The 25,190-nt window shown below is 37.2% G+C and overlaps 1 protein-coding gene across 3 annotated transcripts; it reads left to right on the top strand.

Moving 5' to 3' along the window:
* Window positions 1-1,975: 1,975 nt before the first annotated feature.
* Window positions 1,976-24,471, top strand: jph1b (junctophilin 1b). Of its 3 annotated transcripts, none has more exons than XM_048162719.1 (6): window positions 1,978-2,641; window positions 5,674-6,436; window positions 15,389-15,507; window positions 20,419-21,080; window positions 22,278-22,375; window positions 24,141-24,471. In XM_048162719.1, exons 1-5 carry the CDS (start codon window positions 2,263-2,265, stop codon window positions 22,356-22,358), a joined length of 2,004 nt encoding a protein of 667 aa, XP_048018676.1. In that variant the 5' UTR covers window positions 1,978-2,262; the 3' UTR covers window positions 22,359-22,375; window positions 24,141-24,471. The 3 variants fall into 3 exon arrangements, with proteins under 3 accessions (XP_048018678.1, XP_048018676.1, XP_048018677.1); XM_048162720.1 differs by having other exon boundaries at window positions 22,548-24,471; XM_048162721.1 differs by lacking the exons at window positions 20,419-21,080; window positions 22,278-22,375; window positions 24,141-24,471 and adding an exon at window positions 15,626-16,040 and having other exon boundaries at window positions 1,976-2,641.
* Window positions 24,472-25,190: the final 719 nt, after the last annotated feature.

The following is a 25,190-nucleotide window of genomic DNA, read 5'->3' as shown; positions in this document are numbered from 1 at the left end:
TTAAGTGTGTTCCACACGCAATGGGAAATGTACCAAGCACGCACTGACACCTTGTGGTGGATGATGGTAAAATGTCCTGAAGCAAGCTTTTACTTTTCTTATGGGTCATAAAGCAATTATTTTATGAAAATTAAATAATTGAAGCAAAACTACTCACATTTGGACATTAATAAGTATAATGTTGTAGATTCACATATAATAATTCTCTATTATAGCAGTTAGCTTCTTCGAATAGGCTATATTTTATATTATGGATGTCATACTTGTCACACAACTTGAATCTTGACTGAACTCTATAGAGATTGAATAATTTAGCCTTTGTATTGAACAGGGAGATACTGTATTGTATACATAGCATTGAGAGCATAGAAACATGAAGGATAGACACCAGGGGTCACTATTGGCATTCAATGTCGCTCCAATGCATTATGAGATTATTTCATAGCCTATTCATTCACAACACCTGCTACTAAGAATATATTAAAATGTCAGCAATAGGAAAAAACAATATAATTCTATTGGGTAAAAATCTGATTCAAGTTAAATTAAAAAAAATCATTATTTTATGACCTATCTGACAAGTATCATCCAAACCTTGAAACTAAACTTAGCTTTAGTTAAGTAACTTACCGCAGGGGTAGGCTATGTACTTCTGCGTTCATTGTTTTAGTGTTGTTGTAAAATACTGTCCACATGGATCAGTGTTTCTATTCTGAGGACTGATGACGTTCTTTGTCACCTTTTGCATGGCACAAGTTCATTCATCTTTCAGCAAGTGTCTGACATCATCTGAGAATTCATATAATTGCAATCTGCACTGTGACATATTGCAGAAATGTGTTCAGATGGCACACATGGGTTTTGGCAGTTCTGTAGCTTAAATGACTTTGATGCCACGGAGAAATGATACATTTTCAGGATCTATTTTTGGTAAGAAGAGTTTAGTTGCCAATTATTACCACCATCAAAGCTGCCGTAAATCCACCCAGGACAAGCGTAGCCGTATCAGTGGCCGGCTATTTTGTTGTGACAACATTACCAATGTTTTCTTTAGTAGTTACAATAAGGTAAGCTGCATAATTATAGACTTAATTGTGGACTAAACTGGTCTGACTGTTGGTGGGAGAACTTAGAAACAATAAAAGTCTATGCCAGATCCATAAATCTCAAGGTCCTCTTGCAGCCCATTTTGTCACAACAAAATTTATTATGAAATTTGCTCAACATAGCTGTCAACAATGTGATACCAAAGCTTTGATACATAAGCTGGGATATGTTCTATCTATCTATCCGTCTGTCTGTCTGTCTGTCTGTCTGTCTGTCTATCTATCTATCTGTCTATCTGTCTGTCTGTCTATCTGTCTATCCAACCATCTATCTATCTATCTATCTATCTATCTATCTATCTATCTATCTATCTATCTATCTATCTATCTATCTATCTAACTATCTATCTATCTATCTATCTATCTATCTATCTATCTATCTATCCGTCTGTCTGTCTGTCTATCTATCTATCTATCTGTCTATCTGTCTGTCTGTCTATCTGTCTGTCTATCTGTCTATCCAACCATCTATCTATCTATCTATCTATCTATCTATCTATCTATCTATCTATCTATCTGTCTATCTGTCTGTCTGTCTGTCTGTCTATCTGTCTGTCTATCTGTCTATCCAACCATCTATCTATCTATCTATCTATCTATCTGTCTAGTTAGTCAGAGTCAACAACGTTGGCATATAAACATACATTAAATATGAAAAGAGAAATAATTTACATATTTAGAAAATATGGTTAAACATTCGAATCGAAACCTTTCTGTCTATCTGGTCCTATTTCTGATAATCAAAAACTAAAACTTACAACGTTCACCCACCCATAATGTGAAACAATGTGAATGTGGTACAACGCGAGGGCGGGCTTGTAGTACTGACGTCATCAGCTGGGTGTCTCTCGCCCGGCTTTGGGCTCCTGTCTCCTCGCTCTCTCCCTCCCTGTGAAGCGAACAGGGGGGAGAGGATCATTAAAAAAGCCAGGAACGGCGACAGTGATAGCGCCTGCGGCTCCGGCGCCTGTGCGCGATCCTCCAACACTCGCACCAATGCGCGCGCTCACCCATCTCCGCCAGACACCACCGCATCACACCACTGCGCCCGCAGTCTGATATTTACCCCCCATTTTATTGTTGTTGTTGTTGTTGAGCATCCGACATACGACCAACCATCGAGACGTAAACACTTTCATTTCAACCCCTTATCTGAATGACGGGCGGACGGTTCGACTTCGACGATGGCGGCACTTTCTGCGGTGGATGGGAGGACGGAAAAGCCCACGGACACGGCATCTGCACCGGCCCTAAGGGCCAGGGCGAATACTCCGGGTCCTGGTCCAACGGGTTTGAGGTAGTCGGAGTGTACACCTGGCCCAGTGGGAATACGTACAAGGGCTACTGGGCTCAGGGGAAGCGGCACGGGCTCGGCGTGGAGTCCAAGGGGAGGTGGCTGTACCGCGGGGAGTGGAGTCACGGATTTAAGGGTCGGTATGGGGTTCGCCAGAGTCTCAACACACCTGCCAGGTATGAAGGCACATGGAGTAATGGACTGCAAGATGGATATGGGGTCGAAACATACGGGGACGGGGGTGAGTTCAGCTAAACATCACTTGACCTATTTAATGTTCTTTAAAGTCTTGCGTGTATGTGATGCTGCTGCGGACTGAAATCAGGTCCCTGTTTTGTAATATAGGCTATCATTATCAAACTAAGGCCCCTTATGTGTAATATAATACGGATTCTTTTTTCTTCTTGTTTTGTGGAAGATCAAAGCAAGATTGTCTTGAGTTATTTCCAGTGCCTGACTCTTAGATTTTGCCCATAAATCATGGTCTACAGATTTATGAAGCAGTTTGCCCATGCAGTTGAATTGATGTATGGCATATAACTGGACTGGTCAGCAGAAGTTGTTCACAGAGGTCATGGCTAATAATAGTTACATCTGCAACATGTCAAATGAAAGCTCTTCTAGCAAACTAGATGAGCAGACAAGCTCTTATCTCAACTTATTTCTTTGCAAGACATATTGTAAGCAGGCTACAAGAAAATTCTGTGCCGTCAGTTCATTCGTTTGAAATCAAATGGGAAAATGGACATATTTAAAGAATGAAGTTAAAAGTGTTGAATTGTCCACCTGTTAATTTAATTCACCCGTTTGTACACTTAAAAATACAGTGACAATATTTCACGCATTATAAGTGACATTTTGGTGGCCGTGTATTTTACATTCATAAGCATACTGTATATCATTAAATAAAATGTTAATCTATAAATTTACTTGAATGTGCTTTATATTGTAAAAACAAAAAACAGAGTAATAAATAGATGATGAACTTAAATTAACTAAGCAGCATATGAATTATGAGACAGCAAAAACATAATTTTAGCATTAATTTGTGGTAAATATTGTGTATTGATGTAAAATATCATACATTTTTTCACTGTATATTTTAAGATTGAATATAATAGCTTTTTATTTTCAGAATTTCACTAGGCTATATAATTATTGTTCTGTTAAATGTAATATTTTTTACAGTTAACAAATTAAAATATTGCATTTTTAATTTTTCTGTTACAATTCTTAAAATTCCTTACAGTGTTTGCTACCTGATAAATAAAATTAATACCTGATATTACAACATCTTTAAAACAGTGAAAATTACATAGTCAAAATTGATTTGCTTACATTAAGAAATTGGTTTATTAAATGTAACTAAGTTACAACGTGTGTAAACAACAAATAACTTAAATTACATTGCACAGTACATAATTAAGTCTAAATCCAAGGTAATTTGATATTTTTAGAAAAGACTTTGGCAAGAACCATGAAGTTCTCTTGAAATGTGGTGGCGTCAGAGAGTTGGACCTACTGTTGAATTTATGAGGCAGGGTCACACATTACCACTTACTCATAACTCACTTTCATCTTCTGCAAAAAGTCCTGAAAGGACTGATAGCTCAGCTATAGGCAGCTGAAACAGAGTGCTGCTGTCACTGTATGTATATTCCATAAGTCACTTCCATTCTGCCATTTTACCTGTTAGATTCTCATAATTACTGCTGTAGAGGCAATGACATACACGCAGAATCATAAGGAATAAGTGGATAAATAGGTAAATAAGAGTTATGGTTGGCTGGAGCCACAAACTTCACAACGGCTCAGATTACTTCCATGTTTTAAAATAGTGCTGGCTCTGCTGTTGAAGCTGTTAGGTCTGACAGGCTGGCATATGAGATATAGGAGAGAGAGCTGTTCAATTCGTCACTTCACCGTCATAACGTGGATAAGATTACACCTGTATATTACTAGCCTGATGATAATTTATTCAGTTATAATCTGATGTTATTTTATTTATGCACTTTGCATATTTGCTGAAGGTCAAATTAAAAAAAAACTTTTCACCTAGACATGGTGGCAATAGGGGGAAAAAGGCCTTATATCTATATTGAATAGTGAGGACTTGCAAAACTGTTTAAAGGTTTCGGGTCAGTAAGGTTTTTACTCAGCAAGGACACATTAAATTGATCAAACGTAAAAGTAAAGACATTAACAGTGCTTCAAAATATTTTTATTTCAAATAAATGCTATTCTTTTGAACTTTCTGTTCACCAAAGAATCCTGAAAAGAGTATCACAGTTTTCAGAAAAATATTTAGTACAACTGTTTTCAACATCAATAAGTCATTAAGCACTCACCCTCATGTCGTTCCACACCTGTTCATCTTCAGAACACAAATTAAGATATTTTTGATGAAATCCGAGAGGTTTCTGAACCAATGATTCACCGTTCTGATGTAGAACCCGGAAGCGCTACACTGTGTCTACATCAACAGCGTAGGAGACTGACAGGAAAGAGAAGAAATTGTTGAATAAAGCCGTTATTTTTGTTTTGTTTTTGCACATAAAAAGTGTTCTCGTCGCTTCATAACATTAAGGTTGAACCACTGTAGTCACGTGGACTATTTTAATGATGTCTTTGCTACCTTTCTGGGCCTTGAAAGGTGCAGTGACGTTGCTACCTATATGTGGTTTCAGAAACCTCTCTGATTTCATCAAAAATATCTTAATTTGTGTTCCAAAGATGACTGAAGGTCTTTACGGGTTTGAAACGACATAATAATTAATGACGGAATTTTCAGTTTTGGGTGAACTAACCCTTTACGATGATTTATCAATTAGTGGATGCTTCCCTTCAGCAAGTGGTCTTTATCTTGAAATCAGTCTTTAGTAGATTTTTTAAAAAAGATTTTAGGAACATAAAATAAGAATGTCTTTGATTAGTACTTGCAGTTTAGAATTCCTTAAAATAGGAAATGGAATTATCATTCACTGATACTGTTTTCAGTGTTCAGGGAATGCAAATAAATAAAATATTAATGAATAAATTATTTATTTTAAATAATAATTTTTTTTTTTTAATTATTGAAATGTATTTAATTCATTATTTAATCTAATTAGCTTGGAAATGTCGTGATGCCTCAATAGAAAAAATCTAAACATTGCGTAAAAAACATCAAAGCACCCAGACATATTAGTTCCTCTAGTGTTTTCTTTTGTATGTAATCCCTGTATTATGTGTTATGCAATATCTAGTCTAAAGTCTCTCTAATCCCTTTGCCAGGTACATACCAGGGCCAGTGGATGGGCGGCATGCGACACGGCTATGGCGTACGTCAGAGCGTGCCTTACGGCATGGCCACTGTCATCCGCTCCCCACTGCGTACCTCACTGGCCTCCCTCCGCAGCGAGCAGAGTAACGGCTCTGTCCTACACGACCACATGTCTGACAGCCCTGCTGGCACCCGCGGTGGCTTTGTCCTGAACTTCCACAGCGACAGCGAAGTGGTCTCAGGCAAAAAAAAGGGCCTCTTCAGACGGGGTTCACTATTTGGGAGCCTCAAGCAGCTGAGGAAGTCCGACTCCCGCTCCTCCATATCCAGCAAGCGCAGTTCGGCACGAAGTGACGCCACCATGAGCCGCATAAGCTCTAGCGACGCAAACTCCACCATTAGTTTTGGTGATGGAGAGGTGGCAGACGAGTACCTGCCGGCTGAGGACAATGTCGATGCCACCACAACCGAGTCATACATGGGCGAGTGGAAGAATGACAAGCGGAATGGTTTCGGAGTCAGTGAGCGCTCCAATGGGATGAAATACGAAGGGGAGTGGATAAACAACAAACGGCATGGTTACGGGTGCACCATGTTCCCTGATGGGACGAAAGAAGAGGGGAAGTACAAAAATAACGTTTTGGTGCGTGGTATCAAGAAGCAGCTTATTCCCCTCAAGAACACCAAGACGAAGCAGAAAGTGGACCGTGCCGTTGAAGGAGCCATAAGAGCATCTGCCATTGCCAGAACAAAAGTAGAAATTGCCACCTCAAGGTTAATACTTCCTCCAGATCAATCCTACACCACACTTTCAATTGCATCTATTCACTAAAACATCTTGGCTCTTTATCTCACTCTCTTTCTGATCTCTCTTTTTTCTTTATCTTGCACATAAGACGCAAGTTACATCTAACTAACAGTATTGTTCACAATAATTACATTCCTCCAACCAACATAGCACAGGCATGCAGTATCCCAAACTGTAAAGGATCCGAAGGCTGCTCATTCGCCCTCATGTGAATGAGCGAAACGCAGCAGGGAAGTGACCAGGCAAACAGGCAGGCAGCTATTGTGCAGAAGAGCCCCGTTGAATAGTCTGTTTGCATGAGTGCCATCACATGCCCCCTGGCCATAGCTCTCATGCTGATCACATAATCAATGCAGAGCCAACAGGATGTACTGAATGAAGTCAGAGAGGAATCAGGGGTGCCAGTTGTAACATTTATAATCGTTTAAAAAATTTTTAGAGGAGAAGTTGCATGGTACTTTTATGCATTACTGCTTATCAGTACATCGATTCAGCATATACATTCCTAAAAGAGAAGTTAAGCACAGATGTATAAAGCTCAGAGGAGATACTTATGTAACTTCTTGGTGTGGTGGTATGCGTAAATCAAATGGCAAATGCGTTTTTCAAAGGCGACGCTGCTTCATACCTCTGGGATTGAATTGCTGTCCGTTCTTTTTATATCTATCATACATAACACATAGTTATCAATTAAGTCACACATGGAATGATTAAAGGGGACCTGTTATGCAAAATTCACTTTTATAAGGTGTTTGAACACAGATGTGTGTCCACAGTGTGTGTTAACCAGCTTATACTGGTAAAAATCCACCCAATCCTTTTATTATAATCCCCATAAATCATAAACATGCGTGGTTCAAGATTTCTCCCTACTCTTATGTAAGGGTACTAAGCCCCGCCCATGACTGTTGATGATCTGCCATGTTAGCATAGATACCGCCCTCAGTGAGCCGCAGAAGCCCGCCATTTCTGTTTACTTGCTGTAGCGGCTGGAGATATACAATGTTGGAATTACAAGCCAACATAAGAGTCTACATATTCTCTCTGCATCTGAGTCACTGAGGACACCATGGTTGAATTTCAATTATGAAGGAAAGTCAGTTAAGTGTTATATATTTGTGCAAATCCATTTACGCTGGATTGCTTCACAAATGAGGGTCAGATCAACGCTGGATTTGCACAAAAGATTAACATGCCGGTAGATGTTAGTCGACGAGTTGAATCAACTCCACGGCAACTAGATAAGTTTATCCACTAACCATTCAGAAACGTCCAGTTGCATTATAAAAGTTGAAATTTCCTCCTGAGTCTCTCCATTAGTGTCTGACTCCGGTTTGAACAATGTAAAGGCAGGAACACGCCAAGCCGACAGTGGGCCGTCGGCCAGTTTTTTTTCATTGGCCGACTAAGTTTTCTCAGTGTGTTCCGCACCGTCGGCTGAAGTTGGTCCTCGTCGGCTTTTTTTCGGCCGATTTGATGTTGAATCGGCGTCGGTCCGTCGGGCCATCTGATCATTCTGATCCTGCTGGTACGGAAAGGCATTTCATCTTACGCAGGCGCAGAACGGACGTGCTACTTGGCCGCCGGCTGTCGCGCATAGGTTTGGTTTGTCAGGCCAACTTTGGACACAGACGCTGCCGACATGAGCCAACCCCGCAGTCTGCTTTCGTCGCCACTAGTTCATCGGCGTCGGCTTGGTGTGTTCCTGCCTTAAAGGTGCTCTAAGCGATGTCACACGTTTTTAGGCCAAAACATTTTTTGTCACATATAGCAAACATCTCCTCACTATCCGCTAGCTGCCTGTCCCCTGAACACACTGTAAAAAAACGCGGTCTCTGTAGTCGCCACAAGCTCCGAAAACAGCAATTAAAACAAACTGGTGCAGCCTGGACCATGAATCATAATAAACATGCTTCAGCCAATAACCGACAAGAATGATTTTAAATGTGCGTTCATGACTGTTTCAGGAAGCACGGAGGGGAGGGGGAGGAGGAGGAGGGAGGGTCTAGCTAGCCTCTGTTTTGTTTGACAACACTTTGAATGTCAACAGGAAGTTACTCCGCCCAGGATCGCTTAGAGCACCTTTATGGCTGAATACCGCCACAAACAATCGTCATTTTGGCTGCGTGAGATTCTCCAGCTTTGTTGTTGTTGATCAATCGAAGCGCGAGCTGTTAAAGCTCCGCCCTCTTCTGGAAAGTGGCCGGGAGCAGCACTCATTTGCATTTAAAACGGCATGTTTTTGCTCACACCTAAATAGGGGCAAATTTGACAAGTTATAATAAATGATCTGGGGGTATTTTGAGCAGAAACTTCACAGACACTTTCTAGGGACACCAGAAACTTATATTACATCTTGTAAAAGGGGCATTATAGGTCCCCTTTAAGGGAATATCCAATATTGTTTTCTAAACGGCATTTTCCCACTCCAGAAAACCACTAAAACTTCCTTTATTTTCTCTCCTGTAGTTCATTGACAAAGCTGGCTAAAGGCACACATTGATTTTTGCAAGTTGATGCAGGTTGTGAAGATCAGAGTGTGTTAAACAGGAACTCGATAATGTTGTTGTGTGAGCCGAGTGGTACCTCTGATTCATGTAAGGACATGTGAGTCTTGGTGCTATAGTGCTGGTATAGAGTACTAGTGTTGATTATAAAGTATATATTTCTCACTTGTTTATTATTCATGTGATGTCCTTTCAATTTGAGACATACATTTAGTTATTCATATTTGTTCTTTTCCTCCTTTTTTTCTCTCTCTCACAAAATGCTTCAGTAGTAAGAATGACAATGTTATGCTTGAAGGGATAACTCAAAAATGATAACCAAAAATTAACCTTCTGTCATCGTTTACTCACCCTCATGTTGTTCCAAACTCGTACTCTATGAAATCAGTAAAACACAACATGTGAATTTTTGAAGAATATTCTGGGAACTCTTTTTAATATGAGTGAATGAGGACTGGGGCTGTCAAGCTCTAATATTAAAAAAGCACCAGAAATATCATAAAAGTGGTCCATATTACTTATATGCTGAAAATCTTTACTCTCATCCCAGGTTTTCTTGCTGTGCTCAAGAAAGTTCAGTAGTGATGTCAGATTTTTGAATGAATTATTATTCTGAGTCTGAGCTTTTCTGTGAATCAGTTGATTCAGTTCACAAAACAGGTCTGAAATGATTCAGTTTAATGAATCAGACCGATCAGGTTCTCGATTTCTGCTCTCTTTCATTGATCTGGTCTTAGTTAACATCTCACTGATGATTATTAGTGCTTAATAACTTAAATTTGAGTCAGTTTATTAGACAAATTATTACAGAAGAGGATTAGGGCCAAGCAATAATAAAAAATAAAACCATCTCGAGATTAAAGTTGTTAAATTTCAAGAAAAAACTCGTTAAATTTCGAGAAAAAAGTCGAAATAAAATGTTGAGAATAAACTCGTTAAATTACGAGAAAAAACTCGTTAAATTTCGAGAAAAAGGTTGAGATAAAATGATGAGAATAAACTCATTAAATTACGAGAAAAAACTCGTTAAATTTCAAGAAAAAAGTCGAAATAAAATGTTGAGAATAAACTCATTAAATTACGAGAAAAAGGTCGTTAAATTACGAGAAAAAAACACGTTAAATTTCGAGAAAAAAGTCAAGATAAAATTTAACAATTTTTTTCTCGTAATTTAATGACTTTATTCTCAACATTTTATCTCGACTTTTTTCTCGAAATTTAACAACTTTTTTCTCGGAATTTAATGACTTTATTCTCAACATTTTATTTCAACTTTTCTTGAAATTTAACGAGTTTTTTCTCGTAATTTAATGAGTTTATTCTCATCATTTTATCTCAACCTTTTTCTCGAAATTTAACGAGTTTTTTTCTCATAATTTAACGAGTTTATTCTCAACATTTTATTTTGATTTTTTTCTCAAAATTTAATGAGTTTTTTCTCATAATTTAATTACTTTATTCTCAACATTTTATCTTGACTTTTTTCTCGAAATTTAACAAGTTTTTTTCTCGTAATTTAACGAGTTTATTCTCAACATTTTATTTCGACTTTTTTCTCAAAATTTAACGAGTTTTTTCTCGAAATTTAACAACTTTAATCTCGAGATGGTTTTATTTTTTTATTATTGCTTGGCCCTAATCCTCTTCCGTAAATTATTGTAAACCTTCATATGAACCACTTTTGCGTTCTTTTTAAAGCTTGAAAGCTCCAGTCCTAATTCTTTGTAATTTCAAGAGCGACCAGTACATTATTTCTCCTTTTGTGCTTCATGAAGAAAAGAAAGTCAATTGAAATGTAAATAGTGTGTAAATAATGACAATACTTTATTTAACTATTTATATAACAGTATTTAGTGTTTCTTTATTGTGTTTTTCATTGTTATTCTAGCTTGAACGTTCTGCTTAGCTCTATTAATGCAGTTATTTACTTCTTTCTGTCATCACAAAAGCCACGTCCTTGTCCTGTTCATTCATTACCATTCATTCTTTCTGATAGCTGAAAGAGTATGAATTTTAATGAAAGCTGCTATAATGAAGCTTGCACAGTCCATGTAGCTAATGAAATAGTAATATGTCCCAGAGCTGCTGGATGAATAAAATATCTCAGTGCCTTTGAAGATTGTTAGGGAGAGAAGTGATAAGCACTGTGAGGGTTCAGGGAATGTGCAGAGAGTCTGAGAAGGCTTTGGATTGCCTTGAAGGAGTCTAGAAAAAAAGAGAGCGAGAGAGGGTTCTCAGGCCTGTGCTCTCTCACACATGTGTGCACTGTGTGTCAGCACTGAGCCTGACTAAATAAGGCAAGGCAGGAGTTGGCTTCTCAATCGCTGACAAGAATATAGTCTTGCAGCCGTCACTGATACAGTAGCCAGTCTGCGTCCTGTTATCATCTGTTAGAGCACTCAGGTTTAGAGCCGTGTGTATGTGTGCGCGTTTATCCTGTCAGCACAGACTTTTTTTTATAACCTGGTAATCATAATATAATCAAAATATAATGGTTACCACAATTATTCTATCTTTTTGTCATTTTATTTAATTTCACTGTATTCAAAATACCTACTGTTACAATGACAGTAGTGAGGAGACTGTGGAAACTATGATATTTTGGTTGGAAATGATAAATTTTTTTTCTTTTTTGAGATGATTTTGTAAAAAAAAAAATGGTTTCATGACAGATGTATGTATCCTGCAAATATCTAGATTTGGTCATGGCTTTAATGGGTGGGATTCCCTGAACAGATTAACCCCTCTTTCTTAATTTTCTGTTTGTCCTCCACTACAGTTTATGTATAGAGGAATGTTTTATATATATATTGAACTGAATGTGTTAACTGAAGAAAAATTATGAGATTAATCACGATAAAACATATTTTAGTGATTTGCAGTCTTATGCTTTGTATTTTAATTATCAGTGTAATCCAGCGCATCAATGGGAATATAATATAAACCAGCAGCACTATAAGAATATGTACAGAAATGTACATTTGCAAAGGCTAACTGGACAGATCAGAATCGAGACACGTGTTGAGTTGCTGTGAGCTCAAGCAGGGAGGATGTGCTCCTCTTCACATCTTTATCTGAGCTCTTGTGTGCGATAGAGTGGGCGAATGTGAGGAGACACTGCCAAATTAAAACCCTCAGAATTTCTGCAAGTGCTCCATCTGTCGCCTAGGAGATGTTCTCTGGCTCAGACTCCAAAGAATATCACATTAGGTCCATTAACGCCTAGAGAAGGTGCTGCTTATTACTTGCCTGACAAATAGAATTTAGACGCTCTCTTAATATTGTTAATATTATACATGTCTTGTGTGTTTAGAGGAGCCGTGCTTGTTGTTTACTTGAAATAGTTGGAATTCTAATCTTTAGTAAGTAGTAATGTATTTAAAGGGACAGTTCACTCAAAAATTAAAATTCTGTAATTTTTCACTCAACCTTATATCATTTCAAACCCATAAGCTGTCATTCTTTTTGGTGGAACAAAAAAATCTAATTGTGTGCTGTATTACAAGTATTATCAGGTTAGGTATGGAGCCCTTAAAGAAACATGGAGGTGGAAAAAATATGAAATAGGAGGGAAAAAATGATTTTAATGCGTTTGCGTTCTCTCGCAAATGTTTTGCGTTCCCTCAAGAAACTTTGCGTTCGCTCACAGAAACGTTTGGGGAATGCGTTTCTGAACAGACCAAAAATTAAGTATATTTTCACGGATAATCTTTACTACTAAATGTTATTGATGTCCTTCCAAATGCATAAATGTAAATAATGAATTTTAAAGATTTCATATTTGGGTAAACTATTCCTTTTATATGTTTAATTTCACAATGTGCACTACTGAAAGAAATGTCTTATGCTCACCAAAGCTGCGATTATTCGATCAAAAAAACAGTAATATTGTGAAATATTACAAATATTTGTTTTCTATTTGAATATATTTTAAAATGTAATATATTCCTGTGATGGCAAAGCTGAACTTTGAGCATCATTACTCCAGTCTAATATGCTGATTTGGTGCTCAAGAAACATTTCTTATTATTATCAATGTTGAAAACGGTTTTGCTGATTACATTTTTTGTGAAAACCGTAATACGTTTTCTTCAGTATTCTTTGATGAATAGAAAGTTCAATAGAACAGCATTTATTTGAAATAGATTTTTTAATGTCTTTACTTTCACTTTTGATCAATTTAATGCATCCCTGCTGAATGAAATTATACATTTATTAAAAAAAAAAAACTGACCCCATACTTTTGAATGTTAATGTAACTGTAACAGCAATGCTATTCAAGCTTAGTCTAGCTCTCGAAACACAGCTGTAACAAGTTTTAATTTAGACCTGAGGTAGTTACAGAAATCGAGAGGGCCAGTGACCTGGATGGACCTCCTTAGGAGCTGATCTGTGCTGGGCTGGTTTGGGCTGAACCATAATAAAGCATCAATCTCGCTCACACAAGGCATTAGAGCTGCTTTTGCTCTATATGAGCGCCAGACGCTCAGTATATTTGTTTTATCGCTACCACACCGTGACATGACTCTCTAAATAAAGCTTACAATATATCTACCTCCTATTTAACGTTTCATTTATCACCATTGTAATTCTTAGCAGAGGACCAGTGTTCTATATCTCAATTATACCATACTATGTATATACAGTGCAGATCTTATGACTCCATCTTTGTTTTTTAGGAAGGAGAAGAGAAGGCTGGATAGTCTAATTCATTCAGCCAGAGCTTTAGATTCAATTTAATTTATTCACACAGCTCTTCTTAGAATGTGATGAATACAAAGCTCCTCACCACAGTTAAAGACTATGATCCCTTAAAAGCAAGCTTAGCATAACATTTGTAGTGTGGATGGACTTCGAAAGATACTTGTCTGGAATGTTTCATGACAACTCAAGTCCTTAATAGTCGGCTAACACTTTATGACTTCATTCAAATTAAGACTACATGGTGCCTGGTAAAACATTGGTGCAAAGAATAAAAAAATAATAATGGTTAATCTTTAACAAACAATGAGAGAGAAGATGCCATTAATTTGACTTTACTCTGCATGTGAGGGGAATTTTTAAGTAGGCCACTGCCTAAAATAAGAACAGTCTAATCTGTATACTGTGTATAGGCCTTATACTGTTACATACATCTGTATACAAAACTCTCTCTTCACTGACTCACTCATGCATACATCCTCTTCACAAGTGTTAATCCATTGGGTTATTTAAGGCATTGTTGTGCTGATACAAAATACTAAGTTATATTTAAACGTTTTGTGGATTAAATATGGAGTAGTTTATATTCACAATATATTTACAGTGGTTTTGGAGGCAACATAAAACTGTGAATATTTCAATTATTTTAATGCTCTTAATGTTTTTGACAATTTTTACGTACTAGAGCATTAAGGCAGAGATGGTTTGATTATCTATTTGATTTGAGCTTTAGTTGCAAAACCAGTGTTTACAGTTGTTTGGGAGTGTTTGGAGAGTTAAAGTCAATCAGTTCAAACTATCAGTTTAAATAATTAAATTCAAGACTCTGTTTCGAAGATTTGTTTGCGTTATTGCTCAGAAATGCTCCTTGCATGAAAAATTTCGAAGCAAATGCCTATCTTTTTTTAATATATAAACATTATCAAAAGACTGAAAAAAAATATTAAGATACACTACGGTTCAAAAGTTTGGGGTCAGTACGATTTTTTTTTTTTTAATGTTTTTGACTTCTTTTAAAATGCAGTAAAAACAGTAATTTCATCAAATATTATTACAATTTAAAAGAACATATTTTCAAATGCAATTTACTGCAAAAGCTGAATTTTCAGCATCATTACTCCAGTCTTCAGTGTCACATGATCCTTCAGAAATCATTCTAATATGCTGATCTGGTGCTCAAGTAACATTATTATCAATGTTGAAAACAGTTTGTGCTGCTTTTTGTGAAAACCGTGATACTTTTTTTTTTCAGGATTCTTTGCGGAATAGAAAGTTCAATAGTTAGCATTTATTTAGAATAGAAATCTTTTGTATCATCACCACATTATGTCTTTACTGACACTTTTGATCATTTGAATGCATCCATTTATATTGATATATCGCTCAACCCTAGATATTTGTTTATTGACAGAGGACAGTCCTGTACTCTTTCCACAGTTTAATGCCAACAATTAGCTGTATTTTTAGCACCATTTACTTTTTATGAATAGTAAAATGAAAGCAGTACACAGTATAGTAACTTGTTTCTTAGCTTGTTAATGAATGCATCTTTGTGTGCTTGTTGCGAGTGGTGCTGTGGACTCTGGCCATGCAGCCACCGCAGTGGTGGTGACTGACAGTGCCAGGGGCGGTGTTAAAATGATGTACCCTTCTCCCATATATTATCTTCCAAGCTGTCTGACTCCAGCTCTGTGTCTTTGCTTTACCTAGAACCGCACACGCCAGGGCCAAAGCAGAGGCAGCTGACCAGGCCGGCCTGTCCGCCAGCCAGGACTCTGATATCGCCAGAGCAGTGGCCAGAGATCTGTCCCCCAACTTCCATCAACCAGGTATCCCACCATCCACGCAGACATTCGCTTTCTCTCATGCATGCGCACACGTTGTCTACGCCCTTTCACCCCTCCCTAATTACTTCCTTTGTGTCCTTGTCTTTGTGTCTGGGTCAAGTGTCTCTTTTTTGCCTCCCTGTCAAGCAAAGAAAAAGAGAGCAGATGCAGTTGCAAATGAGTTGTGAAGGGGAGGAATACCATTTGCATAAATTATCTACTGCCTCTCTGTGCCCAGCTCGAACTGCTTTTAATGCCTGCAAATTATTTAAGAAAACATCAGGGTCAAGAGGAGTATGTGTGACAGTGTTATTATATAACATTTCATTTTATCCTAACCAATTTGTACACAGTGGTGGACAAAGTACACATCAAATACCTGAGTAAAAGTACAGATATCCTAATAAAATATTACTCCACTAAAAGTATAAGTACTCATTTTCAATTTCATTTGGGTAAAAGTACAAAAGTATTAGAAGTAAAAAGCACTGATCGACGAACCATATTTGTTATTTATTCTAGCCAGCACTAGTCAGACTATTCAACAACAATAATAAGAAGGATTAGCGCAGACTCTATAATGTATTGTATTGTATTGTATTGTATAATATATAATGTATTGATTTGCAAATGAACAAATGTTTTATTATTTTGCCCAAACCATATATACACTAGAAAAGCATTAAACTTCAATATACTAAAATAACTGGGTTACATTTTTCAAGTGTCTCTACTTTATCAAAGGACTATTATTTTGGTAAACTTTTACTTTTACTTCACTACATACACTCTAAAAAAGAATTGTTGATTTAACTTAAAAAAGTAAAAGGTGCCTGGTTGCCTTAAAATTTTGAGTTCATTGAAATTAAAAAATTTGAGTTAATACAATGAAGGCAATTAGTTTAATCAACAGAAACTCAAAATATTATGTTATCTGAACCACATTAATTAGCTAAGTTGATTTGACAAAAATCAAAAAAAAAAAAATATTGTGATAACAAATCATAAAAATAATTTTTTACAGTGTACCAAAGCATATTATCATGCATTCATTAAAACATTTTCCTCGTTATATATATATATAAAAACATATCCAACCAGACATGATAATGATTCATGACCAAGCTGTTTCTTTCCAATGAACCCGATGAAATGGTTTAAAAATCACATTGAACAATTCCTTTGTGAACTGATCTGATTTCAGCTGTTTTTGAATCAACAACTCACTGATTCAATGATCCGGTCAAAATGAGCCAAGCACCGGGATATCTTCAGAGCTTGAATGTGTACACGACTGACATTAAATGAAATCATATTTAGGTCATGACTGTCTATTATTTTGTACTAAATCTACTGAAGCCTATATTAAAATGTTTGAATGTGGACATTGTCTGCATTTGTGTGTCACAGTCTGTACGCCAATTTTAGGTCAAATAACGAAAATTAATGTCAATGCATCTTCCCTTTTGCTGTAGCAGTTTTAGATGATATAAACTAAAAGTTTGAATAGCATTTGTCTTAAAATGTTAATGTAGTTTGCCCTGTGTGTCATCTGTACGTTGTATTGTATTTGTAGCCACATATTTAGTTATACAAATTTAGTTTTTCCTCATTTTAAAATGACTACATATTGTTATATGTTCTCTGTGCTTGACTTTTGTTTTATTTCCTGTTTCCTGTCATGTCTTCCACATTTTGTAGTCCTTTGTAGTTTTCTTGTTTGATAAGTTCCCTGATTCTCCCCAGGTGTGTCTTGGTAGTCTGTTACCCTCTGTGTATATCAACCACAGTGTTTCCTGTGTTCATTGTCAGGTCCTGTCGTTCAATGGCTGTATGTTGATGTATTTCCTCAGTTCTGTTCCTCGTGTTCTGCTGTTTGCATTTTTGTTATTTCATCATTAAACCTTATTTGCATTCGAATCCAGTTCTCCCTCATCTCTAAGTTCACTCGAATTAGCATTACCAATAATACCACAATAATATCACATTAATCTCAGTTCATTGAGGCCAGAGTTTCTTAAACCACTTTATGCTCATTTAAAGCCTTGTTAAAGCCAAAAAGCCTTTGGCATTTGTCCATATATTACCAAATGGTTTCGGGATAATTCCTAAACACTCCATGTGGACTCCTTAAATCCCCACCCCCAACTCAATAGCAGGTCTGCATGGTTGGCCAGTGACATCTTTCTTATGAAGTTAAATTTATTTTATACATTGTGGATCTCTACGGCTTGTTCAAGAACATTCTTGCTTCCTGAAATACTTTGCATCTTTACTTCCAGGATTCAAAATAGCAGCTGTCAAACATGGAATGCTATGCAAAAATTGAGTTTAAAAAACAAATTAGACATCCGTTGCAGTCAGACATAAATGCTCGTTACATTAGCAGCAGCAGTCAGTTAATTGCACAACAGCCAGTTATGATGGTACAATCACAGTGGGATTAAACCTGCTGTTTAGGGGGGGAAAAATAAGTCTTCTATGCAGGGTTGGTGATTTTTCATCCAAAGAACCATATTGCTGAATCCACACAACTGCGGTTACTGTCTGAATAACAACACTCAGAGCAATTCTAATGCATGCATGTTTCCTTTTGTAATACATGCACTTTAATGAACAAGATCAAATGTTCCTAATAACAGGCCTACCTGAGTAGCATATTTAAATTGTTGTTTAGGATAAGTCTTTTGCCTGCAGGGTTGTGCACTATTCAGAATTATAATCTTTGAAGATACATAGATTTAATGAATTAATTTTTGTGGACCAAGGTGGAAGAACACTTTCCCAGAATTTAAAAAGTATTGCTTTCGCCTGAGAAACTTGGGTTCGCTCGCAAAAGCATTGAAATACACATTTTCCTCCCAGCATTATTTTCATCACAACAGTTTTGCACACAAATCTCTTTTTTTTTTTTTCCCCCAATCACCTTGTCCCTTGAGAGGCTCTGTACTCTTTAGTCTAAGGGGCCATTAGTCTAAGGGGCCAAAACAGAACACTTTTAATGCATTTTCGTCGTTCATTTTGGGGGGCTGAAAACGCAAGCTTTAGAAAAAAAGCTTCAAAGTGCTAGTTATTGAAGACGATACTGTTATTGCCTCAGTGTAAACTTCAAAAACATGAATTTGTGAAAACGGTGATGTCATGCGCATGTGTATAACCTGTTCAGTCTATAGGCACCAGAGATGGTCTTAGGCCTTGTCCCAAATGGCACTCTTCATATGCACTTTCGGTCTTGTGGACTTCTGTCATTTTTGGTTTCAGAAGGGTGCTAGCGAGCGCCCCCCTTTGCGGTCAATATGCTCCCTCGGTGTGCACTTTTGCCAAGTCCGCAATGAATTGAGCTCCGCAGCAGACTTCTACCCGACAGTCAAAGCGTTACGTCACGAAAGTGTGGACACGTAGGAAGGCCGTGAGTGTTTAGGGTGCCATTTGGGACAGGATTATTGGGAGATAAGAGGGTCCGTGGCTCTACCGTTGGAGAAAGTGTAACGGCTAACTTGGACATCATTCCAATCACATTACAGCCTTGATGTCATTGAATTTCGTTCAGAGTTGTGCGACAGTCAATCACTGTTTGTGAATACTATAGAAATTAATGAGAAGTCTCCTTCCCTGTGTACAGCAGCGTTATGCTTTTTTTCGGCTAAGGTTGCAGACTTGCCTTGAAGTGGCTTTGATAGGCACGTAGTGTTTCTTTACAAAGTGACACAGTATTTTAAGTCGTTTTTGCATGGATAGTTTTGATAACGTGGTTGTCTGTACGCTAAAACTTTTCTATTTTTAATACATCATTGTCGTGTAAACCTACCTTGAATTCTTACCTTGAGTCATTTTTTTATTTTTTTTTCAGTTGCAAATTTTGCACATCTTGCGTTGCCTGCACATGTTTTAGGTAAATACTGTCCAGGTCTAGTCAGGTTTGTTCAGTTTTCTTCAAAATAACCTTTAAGAATCTTGCTGCAGAAATCACATCTTTAAATAATTGGGATACAAATGACAATTATTTATATTAGTGAGACACACTCATTTTAGTTTACAATGCATGTATTATTTCACAAAAATAAGCTGCTACAAGTATATAAATTTGAAAGTCAATTATGATATATGCATCAAAGTATGATATAAGGTCAAAGATCCCCAATCTTACAAAACACCTTAATTCGTAATAAGTCGTTTGACCTGCTGGCTCTCCCAGAAATATTAAAATGCTTTTTTTTTTGTCTCGCCTCATCATAGCATCAACATAATTTTTTTCAGGAGAACAACAGGGACTGAAAGGGTCCTGAAATGTACTTACAGTTTTGTTTTTTGAGAGTGCTTGTTGTCAAGGCTTTCTGCAGATGAGCTGTTCCACACTTCAGCTTTGTAAAAAGGCTGATAAACAGTGTGATTTATTTGCAGTCCTAGCTTGGGCCTGGACACAATCCAGTGCAAGTTCTAGAAAGCCCATCTGTGTCAGCTGTGAGGCCACTCTGGCCATATCCGTGGTCTAGAGAATCTGGAGAATGACTGGAAGCTCAGACTTGAATCATAAAGCAAGTGGCAAAGTTCTTAATGTCCATCCCTGCATAAACACTAACAGACTCAGACTTTGAAAATGTGAAATTGCATCTGTGCCGGCAGTTTATTCTGAGCTTGATATTCACAAGCAGCACCCTTGAGATGTTTTGTTTCTGAGTATTGAGCGTTTGAGCCGCATTTAGATCTATGAAGGTCTTTTTGTCAGACAGTAATAATTTGATCTTGTTACATTTCAGTTTTTTTAAGAATCATATGTTGAGTTTGTATAAATTGTAATAAAAATATAACAAAACATTTATATAAAATATTACACATATTAAATAAAAATTCGTTTTGAATATAAAATATAATAAAATATAAAGCTAATTCTGACTTTCTTTATACCTTTTTAAGGCCCTGACTATATCAAGCAGAGGTTCTCCAGTGAGCCCATTGAGATTAAAGAAGTACCAGAAGAAAAGAAAGAGAAATCGCCTTCAGGAAGTCCGCACTTTTATCGCAAAGGCACAACCCCAAACCAGTCCCCTACCCAAAGTCCCGGTCCTACACCACCTCCCTCACCCCCCCTCATCAAGAAAAAGCCCTTCTTTAACAGAAGTGCCCCAAAAGCCATCAAAGAAAACAAGCCCCCTGCTGCCGAAAGCCTGGCAGTGGGTGTCACCAAGGCTACTTCCAGGATATCAGACAAGCAGGAAGTACAACAGGAGATAGTACCCGTAGCCAAACCCTCCAAGCCGTCGGCGCCGGTCGCCAATGCCTCCAGCCCTGGGAACGGTGAGCTGCACTCCCAGTATCACGGATACTTTGTGAAGGCTGAGGTGATGATGCCACCTGATGATCATGAGGATGAAGAACACCATGTAACGTCGACTGCTCTTACCAGGATGCCCCCGCCAGCAAAGCAGTACCGTGCACCGACACCCAAACCAGTAATGGCCAAAGAGAGCAAACCCGAGCCCAAACTGAAGAAACAAGAATCATTGAAGCCAAAGAGCCTAGCAGAAACTAAGAAAGCCAGCATGGAAATTACTACTGACATTGTTGAGGAGGAATCAGTAAGTAGCTGCAACATGCATGACATTTATTACTAAAATGACTATTCTTATATAACATAACTGTGCTCTTTGTGCAGTGTTAAAATTTGTATTTTTCTCAGATGCATGAGATCTGTATTGCCAATATTCTTTCAATATTAAAATTCTATATTATTTATTTAAAATAAAACAAAAAAAATCTAAAATCAATCATTTTAAATGCTACAAGTGAATTTAAGCATCACAACGTTATAATATAGAGTATGAAAATGGATATTTATTTTGAGATTTCCTAAATATTTAATTTAGCATTAGTTTTATTAATTAATTAAGATTAACTTAATTAACTAAGGTAATTAAAAATGTAAAATAGGTTAAAATGACCATGCACAATTTCATATACAGTATTGGCTAATACTAATACATTTGAAAATCTCAGCCAATAAATCAATATGGTACTGATATATCATTCATCCCTACACTCATTTAAAGTACTAACAAAGACTATAGATCTAGAAAGACAGTTCACTCCTATTAGTTATGAATGGGAGAAACTGCAGCGCGCAATATGGCGGAATACGTCCCGCCTTCTAAGTAAAAGAGCCAATCACTGATTGATAAAGTCATTGCGTCACTGCAGTTGCCGTTAGAGGCTCTTGTTCCCAGTGAAACTGAGACTCGCGCTTAGGACTGCACATGCGCATTGGCTCGTCTAACCTGAAAAATATGCTTTTTTAATGCTATTCTAACATAAGAAACAACATTTATGGGACGGTTCATGTCAGATTTTATTGAAATATGTAATTTAATTGGGAGTTCACCAAGCAGTTTTGAGATTGCAGGATTCCCCCATTCAGATAGATAGGACTTGGATGCCCGAAATAGCTGCCTGAAGGCGTTACAAATATGGCCGCCGAGTGAACAGACTTTCCTTGAAAGGGACTTTGGCACTAATACAAGTACAAAGGTGTACCTTTTGAAAGGGTAACTCCACAGTGACAGCTTTTTTTTCTGAGATTTTATATAAAATGGTTTTAGTTTTTAGTATTTATTTTACATTTACTTTAACACAATAATATAGAATTTGAATAGTGGCCATTTATCGACCATTCGGTATTGGCCAGAATATTTTCAGTTGCTATTTGAGCGCAGGTGCTGTTTTGATTTTCTCTATATTCAATTGCTAATCTACAGCTTTGTCTCTTGTTGGCTCTTCAGGGTCCCAACTCAATATTGGTCATTCTAGTGATGCTGATAAATATTGGACTGGCAATTATTTTTGTCCATTTCCTCACTTGACGGAACATTTCACTCAGGTAAGACTCTCGCACTCAAATGGAGGATTTTGCAGGTTGCCATAGAACCTGATCTTTGCCCCATGTCAGTCACCAACTAATGTAGTCTACCTTACTCTTGCCATGTAATTGCAGCTGTGCCTGAATGTTATTCAACATAATTACTTACCCTCTAACTGTTTCGACCCTTCAGTGAGCTCATGAAAACTAGCGGCATAGGCCCCTAATTCTCCGCAGTTGCGTCAATGGCCTTTAAAACAAAATGGCGCCAGTCAGACTCAGACACAGGCAAAGGACTGGACGACTGGAATTAGAGCAAATCATGGGAGAAAGACGAAACCCGGACCATTCGGCCTGAGCCAACCCAGTTCCTCTGGCGATGATTTGTGACTCGCTTGGGCTCTGAAAGCTGAAGCAAGCAGTCGTTGGGAAAGAAAAAGAATCTGCTGATCCAAGCCGTACCCAGTCAAGTGCATGTCCACCCCGCTGCTATGGGGAGGGGTGGAATGGGGGGACTTAACTGGATATGTTCGGAGATGCACTTTTAGTTGACGGAAGCAAACAGCTGCCTTACTATTTTACCAACTGACGTTTTAAAGGGGAGATGTGCAGTGGGTTGCCAGTGTGTTTGAGCAGCAGGAGTGTGTACCAGTGTCCGCTTTCCACTTGGTTCAAAACACCATGCACATTTTGAAAGGGTCACTTGCCAGTCTTATTCCATTACCCATCTCTACAGCCTTGTCTAACATCTACTCCTGTATTAGGAGATTCATCCATGACATGCCTGTGCATGGTACTGGTTTAACGACTTTGTCTTGACTATTTTTTGTGTTTGTTTTTCTTTCTGTTGTGTTCTTTTTTTCTGCACCTGTAGCTAAAGATTCTGTTGTATCTAGTCTGCTGTATTCTCATTCTCGGAAATACAAACCTTAAAAAAAATAATAACAGCATGTTACAGTTGTAACTGTAAGATTTAACATGTCCTATGGAGAAAACAAAATATTATTTATTTAAATATCGGCTCTTGAAAAATACAAGTACAGTGCGTGGTTTGATTTAAAAAAATATATTTATTTGAAGTATTATTGTAAAATGGTGTGTGTGTGTGTGTGTGTATTTTTCTTTAAAAAATAGAGAGAGAGTATGTTTGACATTGTACTTACTGTAGGGTATAATGCATGGCTTTTATTTTTTGAGAAATGACTAAATGTTACATTTTGCACCTTTAATCTTCACGGCCTGATACTGTGCCCTTTAACCCCCCCCCCAAACCCCTCGCACTACCCCTTAACTTGACATGTGCAGAGCGGTACCTGCCTCAATATTATGCCTGCAAAATTGTGTTGAATACATTCAGGTCGACCCACTGGTTATAAATGCGAATGTAGAGATGGTTGCCTTTTAAAGAATTTGTAACAGTGTTATAGTTTACCTCAGACAATATGTGGTTTTTGAAATGCTGTCTTAATTAGGAATTTTGTGGAAATCTGCTGTTATTCTCCATTATTTTGGTCTGATGGTGCATGAGGATGTGGTTGCAATTAATGTGCACATGGTGCGTTTGCACCAGTATTTAAATGACAAATGTATACATATAAATAGATCTATTTTATATACAAAGTCAGAATATATTTAGTCAACAGTTGGACACTAAATGGCCTTGACTAAAATTACAGCACAGCATCTTTTGCTGATTGATTCGAACATCCTGCGTGCATGTTGTATTTGGTGGCCACGGATGTGTGAAGCATGAATTTCACCAGTAACAGGGTGACTGTTTTTACAGAGGTTTTGTCAGACTGCGAGAGTATGTGAGAGGGAAGGAGGAGGGAAGAGAAGAGCATCAGAATGGATGATGGCTTGTCATTTGACAAGAGAGATTAATCTTCAAATCTAGAACAGACTTATTTTTAAAGAATTATTTCTTTTTTTCCTTTTTGTGGCAGGGCGAAACACCTTTGATTTACACTCATTGGCTATGTACATGGCTATTTTTAATTTGTTTTGTTTTCTATTTCTGTTTATATACCATCCTGACCTGATACATATTAGATGTAATTAAAAGTTCCCCATGAAATTTGGCATTTGTTAAACCAATAAAGATTTGTGTCATTTTGTTTCTAAGCATCTCTTTACCAAGCAAAGTTACAATTTCTGTATTTTTCTAAAAAAAAAGCAAACAAAAAAAACTGCAAGTATTTAAGATGTTTAATGTAAATCAGCATTTGACTCTTTCGTGCTGTTCCAGCATAGCTCTTACTGGGTCAAATTGACCGTAAAAAACTTCACAGCGGAAGAATCACAAATTGCAAATTTCCTAAGGCTGTCATGAAGTTTTAAGCTAAAAAGTTGCAGTAAATCTCTGTTAAAGCATAAAACGGGTAAAAAATGACCTGCAACAGCACGGAAGGGTTAAAAACAACATTTGAAATGGCTTTAATCTGTCAATGTAATATCTTCACATTTTCAAACTCATTTGAATGTACTGTTTTCATTTTAAAGGTTGATGAAAGTTTTGATATGAACTGTCCCACCTTAATGACACTGAAAGGTATATATAAAGATATATATTATTATTATTTTTTTTTTTTTGAAATTATTGATATAAATTATAATTAAAAAGGTGACTTTGCAAAATCTTGACGCATGTACTGACATTGTTTTATTCCATTTCACCACAAGCACCCAGTCTAAGTCATGTCTAATCACCTATTATACGTCAAAGAAGAGTTTTAAACGATTACACAGATTAATTCAGAAAATTATTAGACACAGACGAGCTCAGACAGGGGGCTCCCATTACCATCTCTCTAGGCTTACAGGTATGCTTTATTTT

This window comes from Megalobrama amblycephala, linkage group LG17 (assembly GCF_018812025.1).
Source record: "Megalobrama amblycephala isolate DHTTF-2021 linkage group LG17, ASM1881202v1, whole genome shotgun sequence".
NCBI lineage: Eukaryota > Metazoa > Chordata > Actinopteri > Cypriniformes > Xenocyprididae > Megalobrama > Megalobrama amblycephala.
This window is presented reverse-complemented; position numbering and strand designations above follow the sequence as displayed.